Here is a 22,937-nt window from a genome sequence, read left to right on the forward strand (position 1 = left end):
GATTCTCAACTGAAGGCATCAAAACTGAATGAACCATATGGAATTATGTACTTAACAAGGTGTGTGAAATAACTGAAAACATGTCTTATATTTTAGTTTCTTCAAAGTAGCCACCCTTTGCTTTTTTATTAATAAGGGAAAAAAATTCCACTAATTAACCCTGACAAAGCACACCTGTGAAGTGAAAACCATTTCAGGTGACTACCTCATGAAGCTCATTGAGAGAACACCAAGGGTTTGCAGCGCTATCAAAAAAAGCAAAGGGTGGCTACTTTGAAGAATCTAAAATATAAGACATGTTTTCAGTTATTTCACACTTTTTTGTTAAGTACATAATTCCATATGTGTTCATTCATAGTTTTGATGCCTTCAGTGAGAATCTACAATGTAAATAGTCATGAAAATAAAGAAACACATTGAATGAGAAGGTGTGTCCAAACTTTTGGCCTGTACTGTGTATATATATATATATATATATATATATATATATATATATATATATATATATATATATATATATATATATATATATATAAACGTGCGTGTATCTACATTCACACGTTATAATTATAAACTGAGGTGTATAAATGTATAATTGCTTTTCCAATAGCAGATTTGTGGTTTCTGGTTGAAATGAATGGTCCCATGGTGTGAAAATTTCACTTTATGAGGTAATTTTAACATTAATAAGCGTTCCCCCAGCCTGCCTATGGTCCCCCAGTGGCTAGAAATGGTGATAGGTGTAAACCGAGCCCTGGGTATCCTGCTCTGCCTTTGAGAAAATGAAAGCTCAGATGGGCCGATCAGGAATCTTCTCCTTATGAGGTCATAAGGAGCAAGGTTACCTCCCCTTTCTCTGCTTTGCCCACCCAGAGAATTTGGCCCACCCGAGAGAGAGAGACATCATGGCTTTCAAACGAGCAAAGTGGCAGTTGGTCAAGGCCACACCCCCACCCTCCACCTTGCCCCCCTCTCTCCTCCTCAATACAGACACAGAAATGGCACATCCTAAGGAAAGCTCATTGTGGGACTGGCTCTAGTGGCTGTAATTCTGCACAAAGTCTGAATTTTGGGATAGAGACTTCAGATACAGTAGTAGGGGACCACTAAGGTCTATATAAAAGCATCCAAAGAGCACCATGTCATGGGACCTTTAAGAAGCTGCTGTTCTTCAGATGGCCGCAGTCTTCCTCCCTGCCAGCAGGGGGCGACAGAGCAGCTCCGAGACAAACCGTGAATAAGTCTGTGTTTACATGTAGCCGAGCTAGCTTTAGCTTCTGCCGAGCGGTACGTTTAACTAAATTCAACTGCATTTAAATTAAATATACGTATTTACTCTGATAAGAGCTCTTCCTCTGCCAAACAACACAGGGACTTGAAACACTAAAGCCAGACTCTGTTTGTTGGTCGAAGCCGCTTTATCCCGTTAACGTTAGCCAAACCACGGACGGTGCGATATTTCTTTTAGAAATCGGCGAATTTAAAGTTCGTCTGCTTATCAATCGAGTACAGTCCCTTATAATAATTAGGCTAAGACATGTTACTAATTAACATTAGACAGGTGTATATTCGGCTTACATACTAAGCACAAGTCACTTCTTATTCATTATACTTTTGTGTTTACGTAAGAATTGAGACATTTTTAGGATCTTGGCAGAGGATCAATGACGATATCTGCCTATACGTTTTATTTTTCAACGTAGTTCTTTGTAAACGAAACGAAATCTTAATTAAGCTGTTGAGTACTCTTCTATCAGCGCAGGTCAGTTTTGGTGCAGATAAAGGTCAACTGGTTTTCAACATGGTCAAAACTCAGCGGAGAACAGACAGGTAAGGACTGGTTGCAATGGCTGGCTATTGGTTATTATGGTTGGCTGCTTACTGGTTTCTGCTGTAATCACATTGGTAGAAGGTGCAGCTTTGAGTCACACTGTGGTATTAATACTATACTGTACTAATTCTTCCACCTCTGACTTTTTAGAGAGAAAACATTAGAAAATTTAGAAAATAATTGTCAGACAATGAAAGTTCCTTTGAGTTTTCAGATGCAGCTTCTTCTCTTGTGATCAGCTGTAGTCACTGGTTTCACTGATTTGTCTTAATGTTCTCCCCTCAGGTGTTTTGTACCTGCTGCAGGGAACAGTGTGACGTGGGTTCGTTTTCCTGTTGGCCCCGTACACAGGAGACACCTTCAGCAGGTAGACAGAAACAATCCCCACAGCTCCATCACCACAGAAGAAGAGAGACGAGACCCAGGAGGACCTGACGAAGGTTCAGGAGAGACAAAGAGGGCGAGACTGGACCGGTCAGTCTGAGACTTTTTATTTATTTGCGTTTTCTCCATCCAGTCTGTGAGTCAAACCCAAGCGTAGCCTCGTCATTACACAATATGAACAATTATATGTTCTTGCTCTAGATGTTCAGTGGATACCACTGTCTCTGGGGCTCAAATTAAGGCTACCAATTATTTTCAGTATTGATCAATCTGCTCTGAAAAATGGTCTCCAAATTGTCACAAATTAGTGAAAAATTGTCTGTCACAGTTTTCATGGCGATATCTTGTTTTTATCGGACCAACACCAAAATATTTATATTGGAACCAGAAGCTGTAGCCAGTGAGTTTTTTTATAATATTTGCTTATAAAAATTACTTATAATGATAAATTAATTATCAAAATACTGTAGTTGCCAATTCATTTTCTTTCAACAGACAATCGACTTATAATCGATGAATATACTAATGGTTTCAGCTCTAGTTCAGATGTTCTCAAGTGTTTCAGACACGTCTGTCTCTGTATCCACAGAAGAGCTTAATGTTTGATGCGCTAACAGATAAACTGCAGCAGCTTCACTTGGAACCTGATATTTATTACTAACTGTATTTCCTGAGTAATAAATATTAGCAGAAGGAAAACCGCTGGGGTCACTCTCCTGCTTCAAACACTTCAGAGGAGAAACAAACAAAAAGAACGTTTACTGTTTGTACATAAAGTCGGTAAATATTAAATTCATGGCAATTAGTATTAATTAGTTCTCAATATGGGCATTTTAATACACTGACAAGTGAATTTAAAGCTTCAGAGACGTGGGTCAGAAAAGAGCTGCGAGTGCTCACACATCATTCCTTTTCGTCTTTTTGTGTTTTAAATGTGTTCTGTATTTATTATAAAGCACTTTGTAACAGTTTTATGAAAGGTGCTAAATAACGTGTATTATTATTTCTTATCAGCACTCTGAGACTCTGAACCACAATCATCACTGTAATCAATATGTTTCCCTCAGAACTGAAGAGGCTGCAGCTCTGACCAGTAGAGAGAGAGTCCCAGGGTCATGCGGTCAACCAGGAAGTGAGAGCTGCTGCACAGCAGGTGAAGGACTCCCCTAAAAACCTATTTCCCCCTGGGGGCGTGGCCTTACCTCCTTCGTCACACAGACTGTTCAAGTCGCCACTTTGTAGATAAGCTAGCAAAACCGTGGCCTAAAAAGTTGTTTATCAAACTAATCTTTGCCTTACCCGAAAATAAACATGACGGAGACCTCACACGTACATAACTTCAAGGTTAGGTCTTTCTTCTTTTTTTTTTTGTGATCATCAATTTACGGAGAAACACTTAGATTTTTGCTGCTTACATGGCTGCAAGGTGACCAGACTTCCTGAAGATTTAACTGCTGATAAATTCTCAATTTGAAAATGTTATACTGGAAAATACGTGCAACTAAAAAATGCTAAAATCTATTGACATTCAGATGGATTAGATTATGTCCAACAACAAACATTTCTTTAGATGATGAAGTCTATATTCTGATATCGATGTAGTATCTTCCAGCTCAAACGGGCTTACAAGGCAGACTATCAATATAAAAACTATAGGAAAACATGCAATGCAAAACAACACCCATCCAGGTGCAATACCAAGTTCTTAGGGAGTCACACTGTGTGTGTGTGTGTGTTTGTGTGTGTGTGTGTGTGTGTGTGTGTGTGTGTGTGTGTGTGTGTGTGTGTGTGTGTGTGTGTGTGTGTGTGTGTGTGTGTGTGTGTGTGTGTTGCTGTTGCCAAGGTGTGATAAGAATGTATTTATCCAGAAGGAAATTGTTGTGCAGTAGCTCAGTACAAAGCAGGAAAGACTGCAAATAAACTCAAAATAATCATCATTAAGATGCAAAAACCAAATGTACACAATATCAAAAATGTAAGCAAGCAGGTTAACAGTAAGTGTCATAAATTGCATTATATGTGATTTATGTATAAAGCTCATGCTACTTTTGCCATCTGCTCTAATATAAACAACAGCTGTTCATAATGTTCACACTGAGCTGGTTTCAAACACTGAACTCGCTAAGGATGGAATTAGCTTTTCCACATTTCACCTGAAGATTTTAAAAGACTGAAGTGTTTCCAATTAGTACGAGTTATAGTTCAGTTACAGATACGTACGTGTTTATTGTGTAAAAAGCAAAAAATGAAGTGAGGAGAAGGAAGTTTAAGGTCTGCTTCAAATGAAGAGCTTGTCTGATTAAACAGAGTTAAGTTAGTTAGCCTACCTGTCTGACAGTTGAAACTGGGGAGGAGGCTCATTTTCTACACAGAAGTAGATTTTGGATGTCTTTGTCAGTCACTCATGTAAATATATGTTTTATTACAGTTTTTCTGATGAAATGAGATCCAACAGAGCTGCATATCCATGTTTACCTGTGTTATTATTCATAACACAGTTACATACAGTTATGATGCTGTGGTGAACTTTCAGCATAAACCTTACAGATGTCACTGATTAGTTTTGTTACCGTTCTGTAATGAAACGTCACATGTGACACCTTCACAGTTCTGATGAAATGCATTTCGTGACATTCCTAAGCGAACGTAAAGTCTATATGTTTGTATAATCCTAATCATAAATGTGTGTATGTTTGTGTGTGTTGTTAGATGGCGTTTCATCCAGACTGCCTCCTCCAGACCAGCCGGCGTCAGCAGAGCCCAGTGAGGACAGCAGAGCAGCTGAGGTGGTGAAACACTCTGATGTCATCTCAGTTTATGACATCACTCATGCATATAAGTGTTGTAATACTTTGTGTGTGTGTGTGTGTGTGTGTGTGTCAGCTGCAGAGTGTGAGTTCACTAAAGGTCACCATCCAGCAGAGCAGTGAGAGCAGAGAGTTCGGACAGACAGACAGGACAGCTGACAGACAGACAGGTGGACTCCACTGTCACGTCTGTGACCTCACCTGTCGCTCTGCGCAGGTGAGAAACACCTCAGGTTTCCTCCGGTACTCTAATACTGCAGTACTTCATCTCCACATTGTTGCACTGAGACCAGATCTGAGGTTAATGATTCGGTAGGCTGGATGACTGGCCAACAGTAAAAGTACCAATACCGCACTGTAAAAACTACTCCACTACATAACTAAGTAAATGTCCTGCAGTCACAACTTGAACTTGAAACTTGAACTGACGTATGAATATGTAAGTTTTATCAGCATAATGTAGTTGAAGTACTTAAAGTAAAAGTATTGATTGTGCAGTATTTTCCTATTATATCTGATGTTTCTGGATTAATATCACTGCTGCATTAATGTGTTTGTTGCATTTTACTGCTGTAGATGTTTAAGGTTGTGCTTTGTCCTTTATACTGTTGGGTAGTTTAATCTACAGCAATGCATCATCTGCCATAAGATTATCATATGTTTGTAACGTCACCGTCCTGTGAGAACCAAGTTTCTCTAAATGTCAACTTTTCATGGTGTCAGACAAACAGCCCTGTTTTTTTAAGCTTTTTGATGATGCATTTTCCAGGTGATCCAAGAGGCTTTTTAAAGAGTTTATCTAGCTTAAGACGTAGGAGAAGTAGTAGAGAACAGAATTTTCTCAACACATTAGGTGAACTTCATTTTTTACACTTACAGTTTATCACAAATGTTCAAAATCAACACATCTGAAGATACATGGTTTTCACGGGACAGGAAGGGGATGAAAAACTCTCATCGGAAGAGTAATGCTGTCAGACAAATGTAGTTGAGTACAAAAGTGTGTGTGTGTGTGTGTGTGTGTGTGTGTGTGTGTGTGTGTGTGTGTGTGTGTGTGTGTGTGTGTGTGTGTGTGTGTGTGTGTGTGTGTGTGTGTGTGTGTGTGTGTGTGTGTGTGTGTGTGTTCCAGGTGTTTCAGGAACACATGGCAGGATCAGAACACCTGAGGAAACTGAAGGAGATGACACACTCTATCTGCCTCAACACACACACACTGCAGAACAGGTATAAACACACACACACACACACACACACACAGTGCACTTATCATGATTGCTCCATCTTTGTCCTCCAGGGGGTGTTTGCCTGAACCGCAGCGTTGGTGTGACACCTGTCAGACTCACTTCAGCGGTGATATCATCGTCCATCGACGGACAAAACAACACAAGGTAACAACACTGATGACATCACAGACACCATCACAGACAGCGCTGGTTTTGATTGGTCAGAGGGTTTGTGTGGTCGTGGCTGCTGATTGAAACGGAACATTCCCTGCTACTGCTTCACATTAAATGCTCTCCACTTGCGAACCGTTAGGAGGCTTTTATTTTGTAGAAGTTGTAGGAAGTATAAGTAAGTGCTAAGTAAGCCCCCTCCACTACACTATGGAAAACTCCATCAGTGCAGAGCGACCTCAGATATAATCACAAGAAAACGGGGAAGCAGCAGGTTCATTAATCACTGTTCTTCTTCTCTGTCTCCAGATGTGTAAGCAGATGTGTCGTCCCTTCTGTCCGGTGTGTAAACGTCACTTTAGGACTCCCAGGAAGTTTGTGGAGCACATGAAGTCTGCAGAGCACAAGGAGCAGGTCAGCAGGACGCAGGGTCATGTTAGAGAAGAAGTATTAGTGCAACCAACTGTCTGAATATGTCTGAAATCAACTGTTGATAAACAGGGGGTGAGGGTGAGTTTGATTCTCCGTCTGTCTCCTCCCAGGTGCACCTGGAGGAGGCTCAGGAGGAAGAGCTGATCACAGTGGACGCTGTCGGCTGCTTCGAGGGAGAGGAGGATGATGAAGAAAAGGAGGTAGAAGAAGTAGAAGTAGCTGAAGAAGAAGAAGAAGAAGAAGAAGAGAGAGTGTAGGAAAGGAAGAAGCAGAGAAGGTGTCGGAGGTACAACCAAACGTTCAGGTGAACAGCGTCAGGTTTCATCCTGCAGGCCTCTCGTGCTCACCCATTAGTGCCGGCTGATCAATCGCTGTAATGTTTGTTGTTGCTGATGTGTAAGTGAGTTTCAGTCCGACCTGAAGCTTCAGCTGGATGTTTGTGTTTTACTTAATCGCCACAGTGACTAAAGTTTTTTCGTATGCAATCGAATTGCATTTGTGCACAAAAACAGATTCAATCTGTGGAAGGTCCTCAAGCATAAAACAATATCCAGATGTAGATTGTTAGCCGTATACCTTAGCCCAGTGTTTCTCAACGGGGGCGGTACAGCCCCCCAGGGGGCGTTCAGAGGATGACGGGGGGGCGCTGGAAAAAACATTGTAGAAAGGAAGAGTTTACACCAAAGGTTTTACAGAAATACGACTTTACACTTTAAACTACTTTTAGAAAACCATGGTCTGCAACATTAAAACCTGGCAGTTTACGCCACTGTGACTGGACGAGACGGTGGATCGTAACTCTTCTTCTCTTTAGCGTTTCTTTAAGCTTTGTGTTGTGCAGCTCCGTGCTGCCTTCATGGGAACGGGACGTCAGAGTATCATCTTATATAAACTCTGTACTGCAACGTTATGAATTGGTCTTGTCGTGAACTTTATAGTCTATATTAAACGTTAACATCATTTATCTTTTAATAAGTCTATGAACATAGCTGTCTAACATTTTCCATTCAATGATATGATTTTTTGATGATTTTTGATAACAACAGTAGCAACAATAATAGGACTAAGAACAATAATTATTATCATAACAATAATAGGACCTAATCATTAATATTCAGGGCAATTAGCCTACATCTTATTTGATGGGGGTGGTGGTAATGGACCTGAATAATGGATAGGGGGGCGCTGGTCCCAAAAAGGAAAGGTTGAGAACCACTCCCTTAGCCAAAGGTCACTCAGCATGTTTGTGTTGTTTTATGAAATGTGTCAAACAGACAGAGTTGGGGAGTAACAGAATACAGTGAGCTCTAATAGAATATGTTACAAATTACATTTTAGGGCATGTGTTCAGTAATCTGTTGTGGAAGACGTTTTAAACGTGTGTGTGTGTGTGTGTGTGTGTGTGTGTGTGTGTGTGTGTGTGTGTGTGTGTGTGTGTGTGTGTGTGTGTGTGTGTGTGTGTGTGTGTGTGTGTGTGTGTGTGTGTTTTTTGTGTGTGTTTGCAGGCAGCAGACACACAGAAAACAGACCAGGAGGAATATGACCCCCACACCACATACGGTATGTTCTTGCCTTTACAATAGTAACTGTTATTGCTGTATGACAGCTGTTTGTCCGTATAGTCAGTATATATAGAATAGTCAGTACAGAGTAAGTACACAGCTGGATACAGGTTTTCTTTTTGACCTTAAATAATAATAAATATTAAAATGTAAATATATAAATAATATTTACTTAATATTAAAACAATAAATGTATCTGTGTCTCTACAGGAAGTGGTTTTGTGCTTCCTGTTTCTGGCTTCCTGTGTCAACTGTGTAATAAGTTCTTCTACAGAGAGACAACAGCACGACACACACACTGCAGGACGCACACGCACTACGTCAACCTGCAGGTAACACACACACACACACACACATTTGTCTTTCTGTTCTTGTGAAGACCTTCCCTGACATAATGCCTGACCCCGAACCTGAACCTGAGCCTGAAAACCATAGACTGTGAAAGTAATGGACAGAGCATCCGGGTCTACAGTGACGCCAACGCAGAAGTGCCTAAAACCTGCATTCTATCTAATTTCCAGCAGGAGGCGACTTCACTGGTTGCAAAAATAACATAGAGAGCCGATGGACCTCATAGGACCTTAATTCGGAAAAAATATGAACGGTAGTGAACGAGGAGAGGCAAATCATTTTTTGATCCCGCTTGAATTGAGCCATGGATTACAAATATGATGTTCGTCAATTTAAAAGATAATTTTTCAACCGAAGAAATTCTCAGTTAGCCGTAGGTCTGTCTTAGTACCACTTAGTTTTGTGTGAAACCGCTCCGTGAACTACATCTCCCGTCTCACACAATTTACGTCACCTAGCTTGATGCTCAACTTGTTCGCTAGCTAGCTAGCTTAGCTCTGTTAAACAACACATGTAACGTTATCGTACCTGATGTGTTTTATCCAGTGAAGTGTTTTCAGCAGATAAGCAAAAGAACAAGCAAGATCCTCTGCTCATTTGAGTAACGTTACATCCCCGGTACGATACACACAGACATCGTAGCTTCAGTGAGACATCAATGAGACATTGAAGTGTGTAGTCTTTCTAATTACGTCTTATACTTCAACAGTTTAACAATAAACTAAAACTTTCTTCGGTTGAAAAATCATCTTTTAAATTGACGAACATCATATTTGTAATCCATGGCTCAATTCAAATGGGATTTTTTTTTTTATTGACTCTCGTTCATATTTTTTCGAAAGATAGGTCCCATTGGCCGGAAGTAGAAGGGCGTGACTTCGGCTCTCTATAGAAGTCTATGGGAAAATGACCCTACTTCTTACTTGATTTATTACCTCAATAAACATTAGGTCTTATTCTCAAATTTCTCATCACAAAGAAAAACGAACACACACACACACACACACACACACACACACACACACACACACTGTTGAATGTGTTGTTTTGTTTTTCAGAGCCACAGAGCTAAGAGAACACATGAAGATCAGGACAGATCTGCTCTCACCTGACCTACTGTCATTGTATCCCACAATGCATCTCTGTATCCAGGTGATACTGCTGTAAAGACACAGAACAGGCATGTTCTCCCAAAATAATGTGAACATTAAACAGGTACAAATATGGTCAACTCACAACCTGTGTGGCTTTCATTGGATTATATTTAGATGTTTTGTGACACTGAGATGCCTCTTGTCTTTACTGACACTTGGTGGCTGTTAGAGGAACCGCAGCTTCAAGTCTCAATGAAGTCACGAAACTCAAATCATATTTAAATCTATAGTTTATATTAAAGGAGTAGTATAACGGCGTATTAGACCATTAATATATGTATTGGATCAACCTCATCACACCACAGATGCCGCTGCTTGCTGTGTATTATGTGTCCTGCTGTACCACAAATCCCATTTGAATTGCCCGTAGATGTAACCATATATAACGATATCCTTGAATCTGTACATGGCGTTCCTGGTGCAACATTTTTGAATAGGCCCAATTGGCAATGTCTCTTTAAAGTCCAGATGCTTATGATAATATGAGAAATATGGGCTAAAATCACAACTATTTCCTTATTGCAAAATATAATTTTATCAGGTCATCTACTGTAGGCTTACACGGCAAGTGGCGGTGTCTGTAGTGTGATAAGGTTGATCAAATTTTGCTAAGTGAAGCAACGTGGTTCCTTGACAAAAAAAAGTTTTTCTCTCGCAAATTTGTGACTTTAAACGTACAATATCTAACTTTCTGCCGCTAGGGGTCTCTCAACCAAAACAATGGATTATAAACACAGACATTTGATGACGTTGGGAAGTTGCATGGAATTATGGGAGTTTTTATTGCTAAACACTATCATCAATTAGAATGCATCTGCTCACGGACGAGTTTACCCAGTCAAGTTTATTCACGTTACGTTTAGTAATGTTTATTTGTGTCATGCTAATAAAATAGCTGCAGTTTCCCCAACATAATTACGTTTTTCTTGATTCAATCTGTATTGGTAGCTAGCTGACCAGTTAGAGAGTGAGCCAGCAAGCTAACATTAGCGGCTAACGTTAGCAGGTTTTACAACACTATCACAGTATATTTGACATGCCAATGTCACCTTTTGGATTAGCTAGCTACTCAACGAGGCTGAGAGACTGGTGTGGGTGGGGATTGCAGGGGGAATCTCCGCGACGGCGAGGACGTTCGATGCCTGTTGTGCAGCAGCAGAACATCTCCCAGCTGCCCGATCTCCCCCTTCACTTTTCTGTAATCTTAACTATTCGTTCTGGTGCTTAACCCACCTTTTGTTGGGTTAATTTAGCTAGCTAACTGTAAAGACAGCTAAACGCGAAGGGGGGAGAAATCCGGCAGGGAGGAGATTTTCGGTACAAACACCGGTAGCGTTTACGGAGACGTAGCTAGCTAGCTAGCTAACATTATGGATGGCCGATGTTGTGACTAGGATGCCTGGGTCTGATATTCTCTGTTTCCCGATGCTTCATTAAACTGCCTTTAGCGTCGTAAGCACCCGGCACCGGCTGGGGCTAACTGTAACTAGCTATTGCTACATGTCCCGGCTGTGTTGTCAGCTATCATCCCGAATGAAGTCTCTTTGTGCCGGGGGAGTGAGGCAGGCAGACCGGAGTGTGCTAGCTGGCTAAATTAGCATTAGATTAATCGTCTATCCATACAGCTAACGTTAACGTTACTATTGAACTTATTCGTGGGTTAGCACAGTGCTGCTTTTATCCATGATCAAAACAATCGTGTTGAACGATGTTGTAACCCTATAATGTTATCCACCAAGCATTAGCTAGCATTAACGTTAGCTACTTGTCAGCCAGCACATACATTGTAGTAACATTAAGCTGGATAAATATTGATATGTATCAATAAATAAGGTTTCTGCTGTATTACTGTGTTGCAAAGTGGCATGTAATTAATCACAAAATGATGCCTTTTGCCCGAAAAAGCAGTGTTACCAGTATTTTTTTTTCTGTGACATTGTATGATTTACAATTACTCTCGAACGTAGCATCTGGGTGCCATTTTTTGACGGAAGTTACGAGTAACTAGGCGGTGAAAGGTTATATGACGCCACTGACGGGCGACTAAATGAAACGTGACGTGTCTGAAAATAAAATAACAGATTTCTCTGGGTTTGCCATTTGATGGAAACATTTGGGATAGTGTAACTACACATCTCAAAAAAATATATATATCCTAGGTATGTTCGTTTTTCGACATTTTAATGCAAAAAGTTGCATATTGTACCTTTAATATCAGAATTTCTGGGGGGTTTTCTTATGAATTTGAGTTTATTTTTCTCTTTTCTATCTTATTATCACTTGTCCTGAAGAGACTAAAACCAATAATAAATACAGTTGTATATCCAGAAATGTACAAATCCTGAAGTCATGACTGCTACATAGGTTCTTTTGATCTGGCAAACATTTCATTTACATTTCTACATTTATTTATTTATTTCATCTGGGACCATTTTTGTTGCTTTTTATTTTTATTTTTTATTTACACTTTTACATTTACACAAGATAGACATACAGGAAACAAACAAACTAACAAACCAACATTATGACCTTGAAATCATCTGTAGTGTTTCTGGTGAGGGTGAAAAGTCACAGCCATGTTTTATTTTATTAGTTAAATTATACTTCATTTAAAAAAAAAAAAAAAATGTAACCCTTTTCAGGCACTCTCCGTACACGTGGCATGCCTCACCCTGTCGGTCCAGAGGGGGCGCTGTCCCCGCTGAACGCAGAGGATTGTGGGATCGCAGGAGGCAGTAGCGGAGCATCATCATCATCATCACTGCCGTACCGCGGGACTCGTCTCACCGGACTTTAACCTGAGCTGGGAGCCGTTTCTCCGCACTTAAGTGCCTTAACAGCGGAGGGAGAGATGGGACACGGAGACCTGATGAGCCAGGCGGAGGATGTAGCGGACCAGGTGAGCGCCTCTCTGCGGGAAACACACATCCCGAACCGGCCACAGACAGGGGCTGGGACCTGCTGAGACCGCGGTTGTCCGGATATTTTCTGCCATCGAATTCCATTCAAAAAATCTGATAGTTTTATGGAGCTTTGTACACGGTGCACACTCCGGAAAAATCAACGTTGTCTTCCGGTAAATTCGGCCTACAGAAGGTTTTCCCAAACAGCACTTTGTTCGAGTAAGATCAACTTCTGTTGAACTTTTGAAGCATAGACATTGTTTTACTGTGTAACGTTAACGTTAGTTAGGCGGAGGCAGATTGTGGGTATCTTGAGAGTCTGTCTGAAAATAAAGTTATACTAAAACACAAAAAAATAGCTATTTAGTCAAGTTACTTGTATGCCGAAGTGAGGAGTGGCTCCTAATGATGTGCTCAAGGCCTCGGTTGTTTTCTACCAGCTAAGAATGTCGGCGGATAAGCAGGGAAACTTAAAACGTGCAGAGTTTTAAACGGAGTCTGGTGTAACGTTCCCTTCATCTTAGAGAGGGGAAATGCCGGTATTAGGTTTTACATTTTTCGAAGACCATGTTATTAAAAAGGAAAGCGATTTTTCTTTTTTGCGGAGGTTAAATCCTATTTGAAGTTATTTTGATAATTGCTTCCACAACATCTGTAGGCTCTTCTATAAGAAGATATTCGGGGGACAATATAAAGTCAGTTCTAGATTTGTGAATATTGGAAGAAGTCATGGTCAATTACACGTATGCCGAAAGGACGAATTGATCTTAGTAATGAAACTGTAGTGTTAAGTTTTAATTTGTTACCCGATGTGAGTCTGCAGACTAGAAGGGTGAGCAAAATTGACATGCCTTTCTCAACGGACTCTGGAGTGCCGATTGTTGTGCCATAAAGAACGTAATTTGAATGCTAGTTTCTATCACAGAATGATGCAAAAATAAAACGAAAAGGAAATTATTAATTACTGAATATTTTAGATTTTAAATAACGTTCATACTTGCAACAGGTAGTAACGGTGTCTCAGAACAGCGGAAATAGGCTATGCAGCTTTGCTGTTGCATCACAGCCTCGACTCGATAGATTCAGTTGTTGCTGCACTCTTGTGTTTCTGTCTGGCTGTTTTACACAGTCTGTGATTTCTGCACATCATGTTTACTTTTACAGTTGTAGTTGTCCTGCTTTTATGTAAGCAGCTTTACACAGGAAGCAGTTTGATGAGGATGTTGAAGCTGACTGGCTGCCACATACGCACTCTGATTATGATGTCAGGCTAGTCTCCTGTTCTCACTACAGCTTTAATTCAGCAGCACAAAAGAGGCATGTTATTCTGCTGCCAGTAGGATTGGGCATCGAGAACCAATTCCTACTTGGAATCAGTTAACAAAATTACGATTCCAGTAGAATCGTTTCTTTATTGGAATCGTTTAGAGGATTTTGTTTCAAATCGGATCATTGCTTCCCAATTTAAAGTTAGGTTTTGGTTTCCGAAGCGGCCAGGCGCTTGTTGTGTGGCAGCCTTGGAGCACAGTGAAGTGTGAATTATACTGGCCGTTCCCAACCTTGCGCGCGCCATCGTGACGTCAAAATGACGTAGATCTTGCCGGTGCGCCCGAATTTGACCCTGCGTTCATGCCACCTCGGAATAACAGGCACAGCCCCCCTGGTTACGTTGTTTTTCCGACTGGCAGCGTTAACATGGTCGGGATGCGTGTTCTTCTTCTTCTGTTATATTGGCGTTTGGCATAACAACTTTTTGCATGACTGCCACCAACGTTTGGCCGTAGCCGAGAGCATCAGGTGTGTGAAAACATGGAGGCCACAATAACCAAAGATTTGCTGCTGTTTTCTTATGCAAGCATCCAAACAGCACATCGCCAGGTGTTTGTTTGTGTTATCCGCAGGACAACCAACGGGAAAAGACACGGATAATGTGTTGTTTTTTTATACATAGGCCTATTTATGAATAATTTGAAACATATTATGTCTGTGTATGTTTCTTGGCAGAGGCATTTGTCCACAATAAACAGTTTATTGTCATCGAAATATGTTCAGTGAACCAAAGTCGCCTCCATCAAACGTCACTTGTCAACAACGCGTCACCAACTGTGAAACTCGGGTATCAAAAGCCAGCCTGAGTTTCCCACCTCTAATTCCCACAGGAACTCGGAAAAACATTTTTCCGATGTCCATGAATGCACGGTAAGTCGGTTATATGCTAGACGCAGCCCAGCTGGTGCTTGCAAATGTGACGTCATGAGATCGCCGTGACTATTTATACCTGCGCTGGTGGTCGCGACACTAGTTGCAGTCTTCTCCTGAACAGCGGTGACGCTAATGAGCAAAGGCTACCGACGTTGCTCTTTCTACAGACTAGAAGGAGAAGAAAAAGGTAAACAACGGCAGAACTGGCAGCAGCATTGACGTCAATGCTGTCAATGACCTACTTCATCGGATCAAGCCTTTCATTCACCATTAAAGAACTCATCTTAACCCAATAAGTTTACCAGAGAGACCTGCAGTCACTCTGAGAGTCCTGGCATTCGGTTACCCTCGAGCTCGTTCATGCTTCCTGTTTCCTCTTTATCGCGCACCGCTGAAAAAAAAAGAGTGGTGCCCGCCCTCGGCTCGCGCGCTATAAATCTGCGCCACCTTGGATGCGTCTAGTATAATTAACGTGTTATAGCGAGGTCGCGCACCACTCTTTTTCTTTCAGCGGCGCACAACAAAGCGGAAACAGGAAGCATGAACGAGCTCGAGGGTAACCGGATGCCAGGACTCTCAGAGTGACTGCAAGTCTCTCTGGTAAACTTAGTGGGTTAAGATGAGTTCTTGGCAAATGAAAGGCTTGATCCGATGAAGTAGGTCATTGAATCAAATCGAAGCATTGACGTCATTGTGCTGCCAGTTCTGCCGTTGTTTACTTTTTTCTTCTTCTTCTTCTTCTAGTCCGTAGAAAAAGCAAAGTCAGTAGCCTTTGCTCATTAGCGCCACCTCTGTTCAGGAGAAGACTGCAACTAGTGTCACGACCACCAGCGCAGGTATAAATAGTTACGGCGATTCCATGACGTCACATTTGCGCACGCCAGCTGGGCTGCGGCCAGTATAATTCACGCTTAAGCAGCGCTCTAGTGTGGCTTTATTTGACGTTGAAAAAGCCCTGTAAAACTGCAAACCACCATGGAATCAAAATAAAACTTTCCTCTTATTTGTGAAAATAGGCATGTGACTCGTTTCAACTTTTTAACCCAACTACAATCATTGGATTTGAAAAGAGTCTTTTAAGGTTTGATGCTCACATTGATTTTACATTTATTCAGCTTAGGTGGTGCCCAAAACGGCTCGGGTGCTGCACTTAAACCTTATAATGGCAGGGAAAACCCTGCAAAGTGTTTTCAGTGCAATCCTATAAGGAACAATCTCAGGGAGAGATGTGGACTCAAACACCCAAACGTAAAAACATAAAATAAAGCGTTAAATAAGCAGAATCAGTTACAGCGTACACTGTGTAGTAAATCACTTTGGTCTCTCTCTCTGTAGTAAATAAACAGTTGCATCTCCATGGAGACGCCGCATTAATTCACACTCTGCTAGAATGAGGCCGACACTGCTCTGACCTGCCGTAGTCGGATTGGCTCAGGGCTCCTGACAGTGATGATGTGTAAACAGAGAGGGCGGGGTTTAGTGTGTGTGTGTGTGTGTGTGTGTGTGTGTGTGTGTGTGTGTGTGTGTGTGTGTGTGTGTGTGTGTGTGTGTGTGTGTGTGTGTGTGTGTGTGTGTGTGTGTGTGTGTGTGTGTGTGTGTGTGTGTGTGTGTGTGTGAGAAGATGCAGGGGTGGCATGGCATCAAGGATTATTTTCACCAGAGAGATTTAAACATGTCATTCTTCAACTGATTTTCCCAGTATAACAGAAACCCACAGTTTAATCCACTCCTGACACTTGTTTTTTACTCTTTTGTGTTGTGTTGTAGTTCCTGCGGGTCACCAAACACTACCTCCCCCACATGGCCCGGCTCTGTCTGGTCAGCACCTTCCTGGAGGACGGGTTCAGGATGTGGTTCCAGTGGGGGGAGCAGAGTGAGTACATCGAATCCACCTGGAACTGTGGACACTTCCTCGCCAACATCTTCGTCCTGCTCAACTTGCTGGGGCAGCTGGGTAATATATACGCACACACGTTTGTCTTTCTGCGCTTGTGAGTACCCTCGTAGAAAAAAAATGCATTCTTCAAAACCCCTAATATAACCCTAACCTGAACCATCAAACAGTCCTTTGATGAAGGCAAAATGCAAAAATGTCCTCACTATGATGAATTAAAACGGAAACTGGTCCTCACAAAGATAGAGAAAACACATAATTTAGGAAACTTGTGTCTGTTTTCCAGTTTTTAATGTCAACATGACTTAGTTCAGAGATCACTTTTACAATTTAAAACTTATTTACAGATTCAATGTTTAAAACAGTGTTTTGAATGGGCACTATTAATAATAATAATAATAATAATAATAACAACAACAACAACAACAACGACAACAGGGTTTGAATGGAGAAAGTCAGCTTTACAGTGGTTGCTGTCAGTTTTAACAATGTTAAGAAGTTACAGGTGAACATGTAAACAAACCTCTGATGTCTTCAGACACCATGTTTAACATGTGAACAGCTAACAGATGAGAAACTGGATGTCTTCGCCTCATGATAATAAATTGCCTGTTACGTGCAAAAAAAAACTTATATCATCATAACACAGAAATATCCATAATAAAAGCACGTCTGTCTCTCTGCAGGTGGCTGTGTGTTAATCCTCAGTAGAAACTTTGTTCAGTACGCCTGCTTCACTCTGTTTGGGATCATTGGCCTGCAGGTACACACACACACACACACACACACACGCACACGCACAACACACACACACAGTTTGTCTGTCATGATGTGAAGGTGCCGTTATCTCACATTAACTTCAGCCTTTAATCAGCTCTTCATGATGTCCAACAATTGTTTACTGATTTGAAGTGTCTTTCTGTTCTTGCGTCCTCAGTTTTAGATGACACATGATCCCTGAACAGGGTTTCAGTCCATTGTGTATTCACATTGGAAATAAAAAACAAAAACATCCAGTATCCAAACTGAAATACTCTGGACACTTTTGTCCCACAGTGCAAAAAGAAAGTGAAAACAAACACTTACTGTGAAGATCAGAGTATGGATGTAGAGTACTGTGTGTAATAGGGACAGTTAATGTTTCCTCCTTCTCTGCAGACGCTGGCCTACAGCATCCTGTGGGACCCAAAGTTTCTCATGAGGTGAGTCTGTGACCTTTGACCTGTGAGCATGCACAACCACAGTCTGCATGGAGCCATCTTTAATGATTATCTTAACATCTTACACAAATCACGGTCATTTATCATATGTATATACAGTGCTGCTCATAAGTATTCATACCCATGCTAAAGTTGACTAAAAAGAGGAATAAAAAAAATTAATTGCCTTAATTAAAAAAAATTTGGAAAAATCCAACCTTCAAGGACACCAATTTTTTTGTGAATGAATAATGTATTGTAAATAAATAAATGTTCTTCCTTTAAAATACAGGGGCCATAATTATACATACCCCTATGTTAAATCCCCATAGAGGCAGGCAGATGTTTATTTTTAAAGGCCAGTTATTTCATGGATCCAAGATACTATGCATCCTGTTAAAGTTCCCTTGGCCTTTGGAATTAAACTAGCCCCACATCATCACATACCCTTCACCATACCTAGAGATTGGCATGGTTTTATTTCAGTTAGCCGAATAGCTGGTTTGATTTGTATTGATATGGATCTTATCTCAGTTAGCTATTAGCTAACTGAAATAAAACCATGCCAGTCTATATGTATGGTGAAGGGTATGTGATGATGTGTGGCTATTTTAATTCCAGAGGCCAAGGGAACTTTATCAGGATGCATAGTATACTGAATACATGAAATAACTAGCCTTTTAAAAATCAAAATCTGCCTGCCTCTATGGGAATTTAACATAGGGGTGTACTCACTTTTGTTGCCAGCGGTTTAGACATTAATGGCTGTGTGTTGAGTTATTTTGAGGGGACAGCACATTTACACTGTTATACAAGCTGTATACTTAATACTTTACATTGCAGCAAAGTGTAATTTCTTCAGTGTTGTCCCTTTAAAAGATATAATGAAATATGTACTAAAATGTGAGGGGTGTACTCACTTTTGTGAGATACTGTATATGTGTGTATGTATGTATGTATATATATATATATATATATATATATATATATATATATATATATATATATATATATATATTATATATAAATAAATAATAAGTTTGTCAATCTGCTTTTTTTTTTTAAATCATCTCTCCCTGTTTCCTCTTCTCCCCTCTCTGCTTGCAGGAACCTGGCGTTGGGGGGAGGCCTCCTCCTCCTCCTGGCAGAGTGTCGGGGGGAGGCTCGCAGTGTGTTTGCAGGAGTTCCTTCTCTCGGTCATCAGAGCTCCCCGAAACACCTCCTGCAGCTGGGAGGAAGGGTCCTCCTTGTCCTCATGTTCATGACGCTGCTGCACTTTGACCTCAGTCTGTTCAGTGTGAGTGACACACACACAGTTGTTTTTTGGATATTTATATATGTTTCTATATTTATGTACATTATAGAAAATGTTTATTTTATTGTGTTGTCCTTGTTTCAGCTGTGTGTCTATTTCTTTTAAGTTCATTATAAGAAAGCTGATTCTGAACATGCTATTTTAAAAAACAACTGAGGTTGATGGGGATTCAGTCATTCAGCCCACAACATCTCGAAAAGTTTATTTTGGTTTTATTTGCGTGAAGATGATAACTTTGGGTTAAAAAAAGACAACAACTTGTGGGGAACAATCTTTGTGATCAACATAACAAGATCATTTAAATTCAAGTCATGATCTTGTTCACAGAAGATAAAACATGACCATGTTTCAGGACTTCAAGGGCTACATAGTCGGTAGTTTTAAAGGTCCCATGGCATTAAAATTTCCCTTTTATGAGGTTTTTTAACATTAATGAGTTCCCCCAGCCTGCCTATGTTCCCCCAGTGGCTAGAAATGGTGGTATCCTGCTCTGCCTTTGAGAAAATGAAAGCTCAGATGGGCCTATCTGGAATCTTCTCCTTATGAGGTCATAAGGAGCAAGGTTACCTCCCCTTTCTCTGCTTTGCCCACCCAGAGTATTTGGCCCACCCATGAGAGAGAGACATCATGGCTTTCAAACGAACAAAGTGGCAGTTGGTCAAGACCACACCCTCCACCTTGTCTCCTCCTCAATAGCTACAGACACAGAAATGGCACATCCTAAAGAAAGCTCATTGTGGGACTGGCTCTAGTGGCTGTAATTCTGCACCAAGGCTGAATTTCGGGAAAGAGACTTCAGATACAGTATTAGGGGACCACTAAGGCCTATATAAAAGCATCCAAAGAGCACCACGTCATGGGACCTTTTAAAGGTTTTCGATTATTTAAAGGTCCGATGTGTAGGAATTTCTCCCATCTAGCGTTGAGATCATATATCGCAATCAACTCTCTCGCACCACGCAGTTCAAAGTACATATTACAGCTACGGTAGCCTTCACGCTTCAAAAAGCAGGTCTCTTGCTCTTTTCAATATCCTTTTTTCCTGTTCCTGAAATTTGGATTTTGAATACGTGCGGTCCTCCACGTTTCCTTCTTCAAACTTGCCGGGGCCGGGAAGCTACGATACCCATTAGCAGCATTAGCAGCACCTGGGAGTTTATCATGTGATAGCGAAAACTCGAAAGGCGGAGCAGTATGTCCTGTATGTCCCTTACCGGCTAACGTAGTTCAAGATGGCGCATGAATATGGAGCGTCTACCCCAGTTCATGTCAATGCAAATGTAAAATTTCAAGCCAAAAGGAATACTTGGAATTGATGGTGGTGGTAAATATTCATGAAAAAGGACAAGATTGTGAATGGGCAACACAGATTTTGATAATGAACAATTAAACACGTTACACACTGGACCTTTTTAATAAAGTTTTGACCTCAACAAATCTGTATTGATTTATTTTGTCCCCTTTACATAAACATTGTGAAGGGGACAATATAGATTAAATTCAGAGCACCCTTGAATGCATCAAATGGAAGAATTTCTTACACTAACCTCTCAGCTCAGATCCTGAACTGAACTCTTTCCGTTTGTGTGAATCCTCATGTTGACGTGCTGATCCTGTGTCCAGATCCTGCAGAACCTGGTGGGTACGGCACTCATCGTGCTGGTGGCGGTGGGCTTTAAGACCAAGTTGGCCGCTCTGACTCTGGTGGTCTGGCTGCTCTGCATCAACTTCACCTTCAACGCCTTCTGGAGCATCCCGTCGTACAAACCCATGCACGACTTCCTCAAGTACGACTTCTTCCAGACCACGTCGGTGATCGGAGGCCTACTGCTGGTGGTGGCCCTGGGGCCCGGCGGGGTCTCCATGGACGAGAAGAAGAAAGAGTGGTGAGGAGGAGGTGGGGGGAGCAGGAGGGGGAGGATGAAGCTGAAAAAAAACAGTTTTAGTTCAGCATAAGATGCTTTTATTTTGAAAAATAAATTCTTACTATTCTGTGTTAAAGTGTTAAAATGTTCCCATATGGCCAGTAAGAAAAAACCCCACCTCTATTATATGAATATGATCAAATATAAGGGATTTTAAAACATTGTGCAAGCAGGTGTGATGTATTTATAATTGCTATAAAGCAACTATTAGAGCTTGTTTGTTACAGGGTGCTGGATAATTCCTGGTCACTGTAGCTTGCTGAGGCCATCACAATTAATTTTTGATGCGAGAATGGCAGGAAATTTAGTTTTTAGCCTGAAATATGGAGCATTCCTCCTTTTCTCAGTTTTATATCATATAACATTAAATCTCTTAAAGTTTTGGACACAACAAGACATTTAAAGACATCGTCTTGGACTTAGAGAAACCAAGAACATTTTTCACCATTGTATGACATTTCATAGACCAAACAAGTCACCTGCACAGTTAGACAGAAGCACCTGTCTGTCTGCAGGTCGACCTCTCATCAAAAGAAGTTTTACTGATTATGTCACATCAGCTGTGATCTCTCACTCATCGTTATCAACGATGATTAATTAATAAGCTCATACTGAAAGACTTTACAGAGTGCTTCACAATAGATTGAAATGCAATCGGAAAAAAAATTGGAAAAAATAAAACACCTAAACAATGTTTTACTATAAAGGTAACCTGCCGATATCTGTAGTAAACTGTGTGTACGCTGGTCTGAAGTCAGTTCGGTGTGTGTGAAATGGCGCATGCATGATTTATACATCTGACTCCAGATCTGCTCCGAAATTTCCTCCTCTCTATGCTATTTATTTCCATTTTCACACCCCTCTTCCTCCCCCTCAGTTTTCTGAGTGACCAATCAGAGATTTATCCTCGTGTGTGTTGTATGAATGCTGCTGTCGACATGTTTATTTTACAGAGAAACATTTCGACTCGTTATTGTTTTTTAAATCAGCTGAAACATCAGAAATCAGTCAGCACAGTCTAAATAATGAAATACAATTTCTGTTGTAATGGCTGGAAGTGTCCAGCAGGTGGAGCGGTTTACATTTTTACGGTTTCACTTCTGTTTTCTTGATTGTTGCCGCTTGTTTCTCGGTGTGTGTTTTGTCTCGGAGTATCTATAAAGTTGTGACAAAGTGAAATAATTTTCTATCACGTGTTTTTGTAGAAGATGTTTAATAAACCAGTCCAGCATTGTGAAGCATTCTGTGTTGCTGCATTTATTTAATGTTAATATGTTAATGCTATTAATAATGTGTAAACAGTATAGACTTTAGTCCAGTTTACATGTACTTTACTACATGTACTTGTTACTGCACTACCTTTATCTGACATATATTTACTGACAGGATCATTCTGCTGCATGAGGACATCTTTTTGACACTATAGTATTTATACTAAAAGTAACATTTTAAAATGGGAGTGTTGTTAACACAAGACAGAAAACAGAAACTATCGGACTCCTTTCACCACCTCAGCTGCCACGTTGTGTTCTCTACGTGCTTTAGCTTCACATTCAGCAGATGTTTCTGTCGGACAAACACTTG

At 40.8% G+C, this 22,937-nt stretch overlaps 1 protein-coding gene across 6 annotated transcripts; it reads left to right on the forward strand.

Moving 5' to 3' along the window:
* Window positions 1-1,163: 1,163 nt before the first annotated feature.
* Window positions 1,164-22,594, forward strand: surf4l (surfeit 4, like). Of its 6 annotated transcripts, none has more exons than XR_005639550.1 (14): window positions 1,164-1,287; window positions 1,758-1,830; window positions 2,117-2,305; window positions 3,283-3,368; window positions 4,925-5,001; window positions 5,099-5,239; window positions 6,152-6,246; window positions 6,317-6,410; window positions 6,726-6,830; window positions 6,959-7,152; window positions 8,354-8,408; window positions 8,621-8,742; window positions 9,820-9,976; window positions 12,558-12,760. XR_005639550.1 is itself a non-coding variant. In XM_039803938.1 (9 exons), the coding sequence occupies exons 4-9, from the start codon at window positions 12,767-12,769 to the stop codon at window positions 21,316-21,318; spliced, it is 813 nt and encodes a 270-aa protein (XP_039659872.1). In that variant the 5' UTR covers window positions 8,349-8,408; window positions 8,621-8,742; window positions 9,820-9,976; window positions 12,558-12,766; the 3' UTR covers window positions 21,319-22,594. The 6 variants fall into 6 exon arrangements, 1 of the variants encoding a protein (XP_039659872.1); XR_005639549.1 differs by having other exon boundaries at window positions 1,165-1,287; window positions 1,763-1,830; XR_005639552.1 differs by having other exon boundaries at window positions 1,194-1,830; window positions 6,959-7,134.
* The last annotated feature ends 343 nt before the right edge of the window (window positions 22,595-22,937 follow it).

Source organism: Perca fluviatilis, chromosome 6 (assembly GCF_010015445.1).
Source record: "Perca fluviatilis chromosome 6, GENO_Pfluv_1.0, whole genome shotgun sequence".
NCBI lineage: Eukaryota > Metazoa > Chordata > Actinopteri > Perciformes > Percidae > Perca > Perca fluviatilis.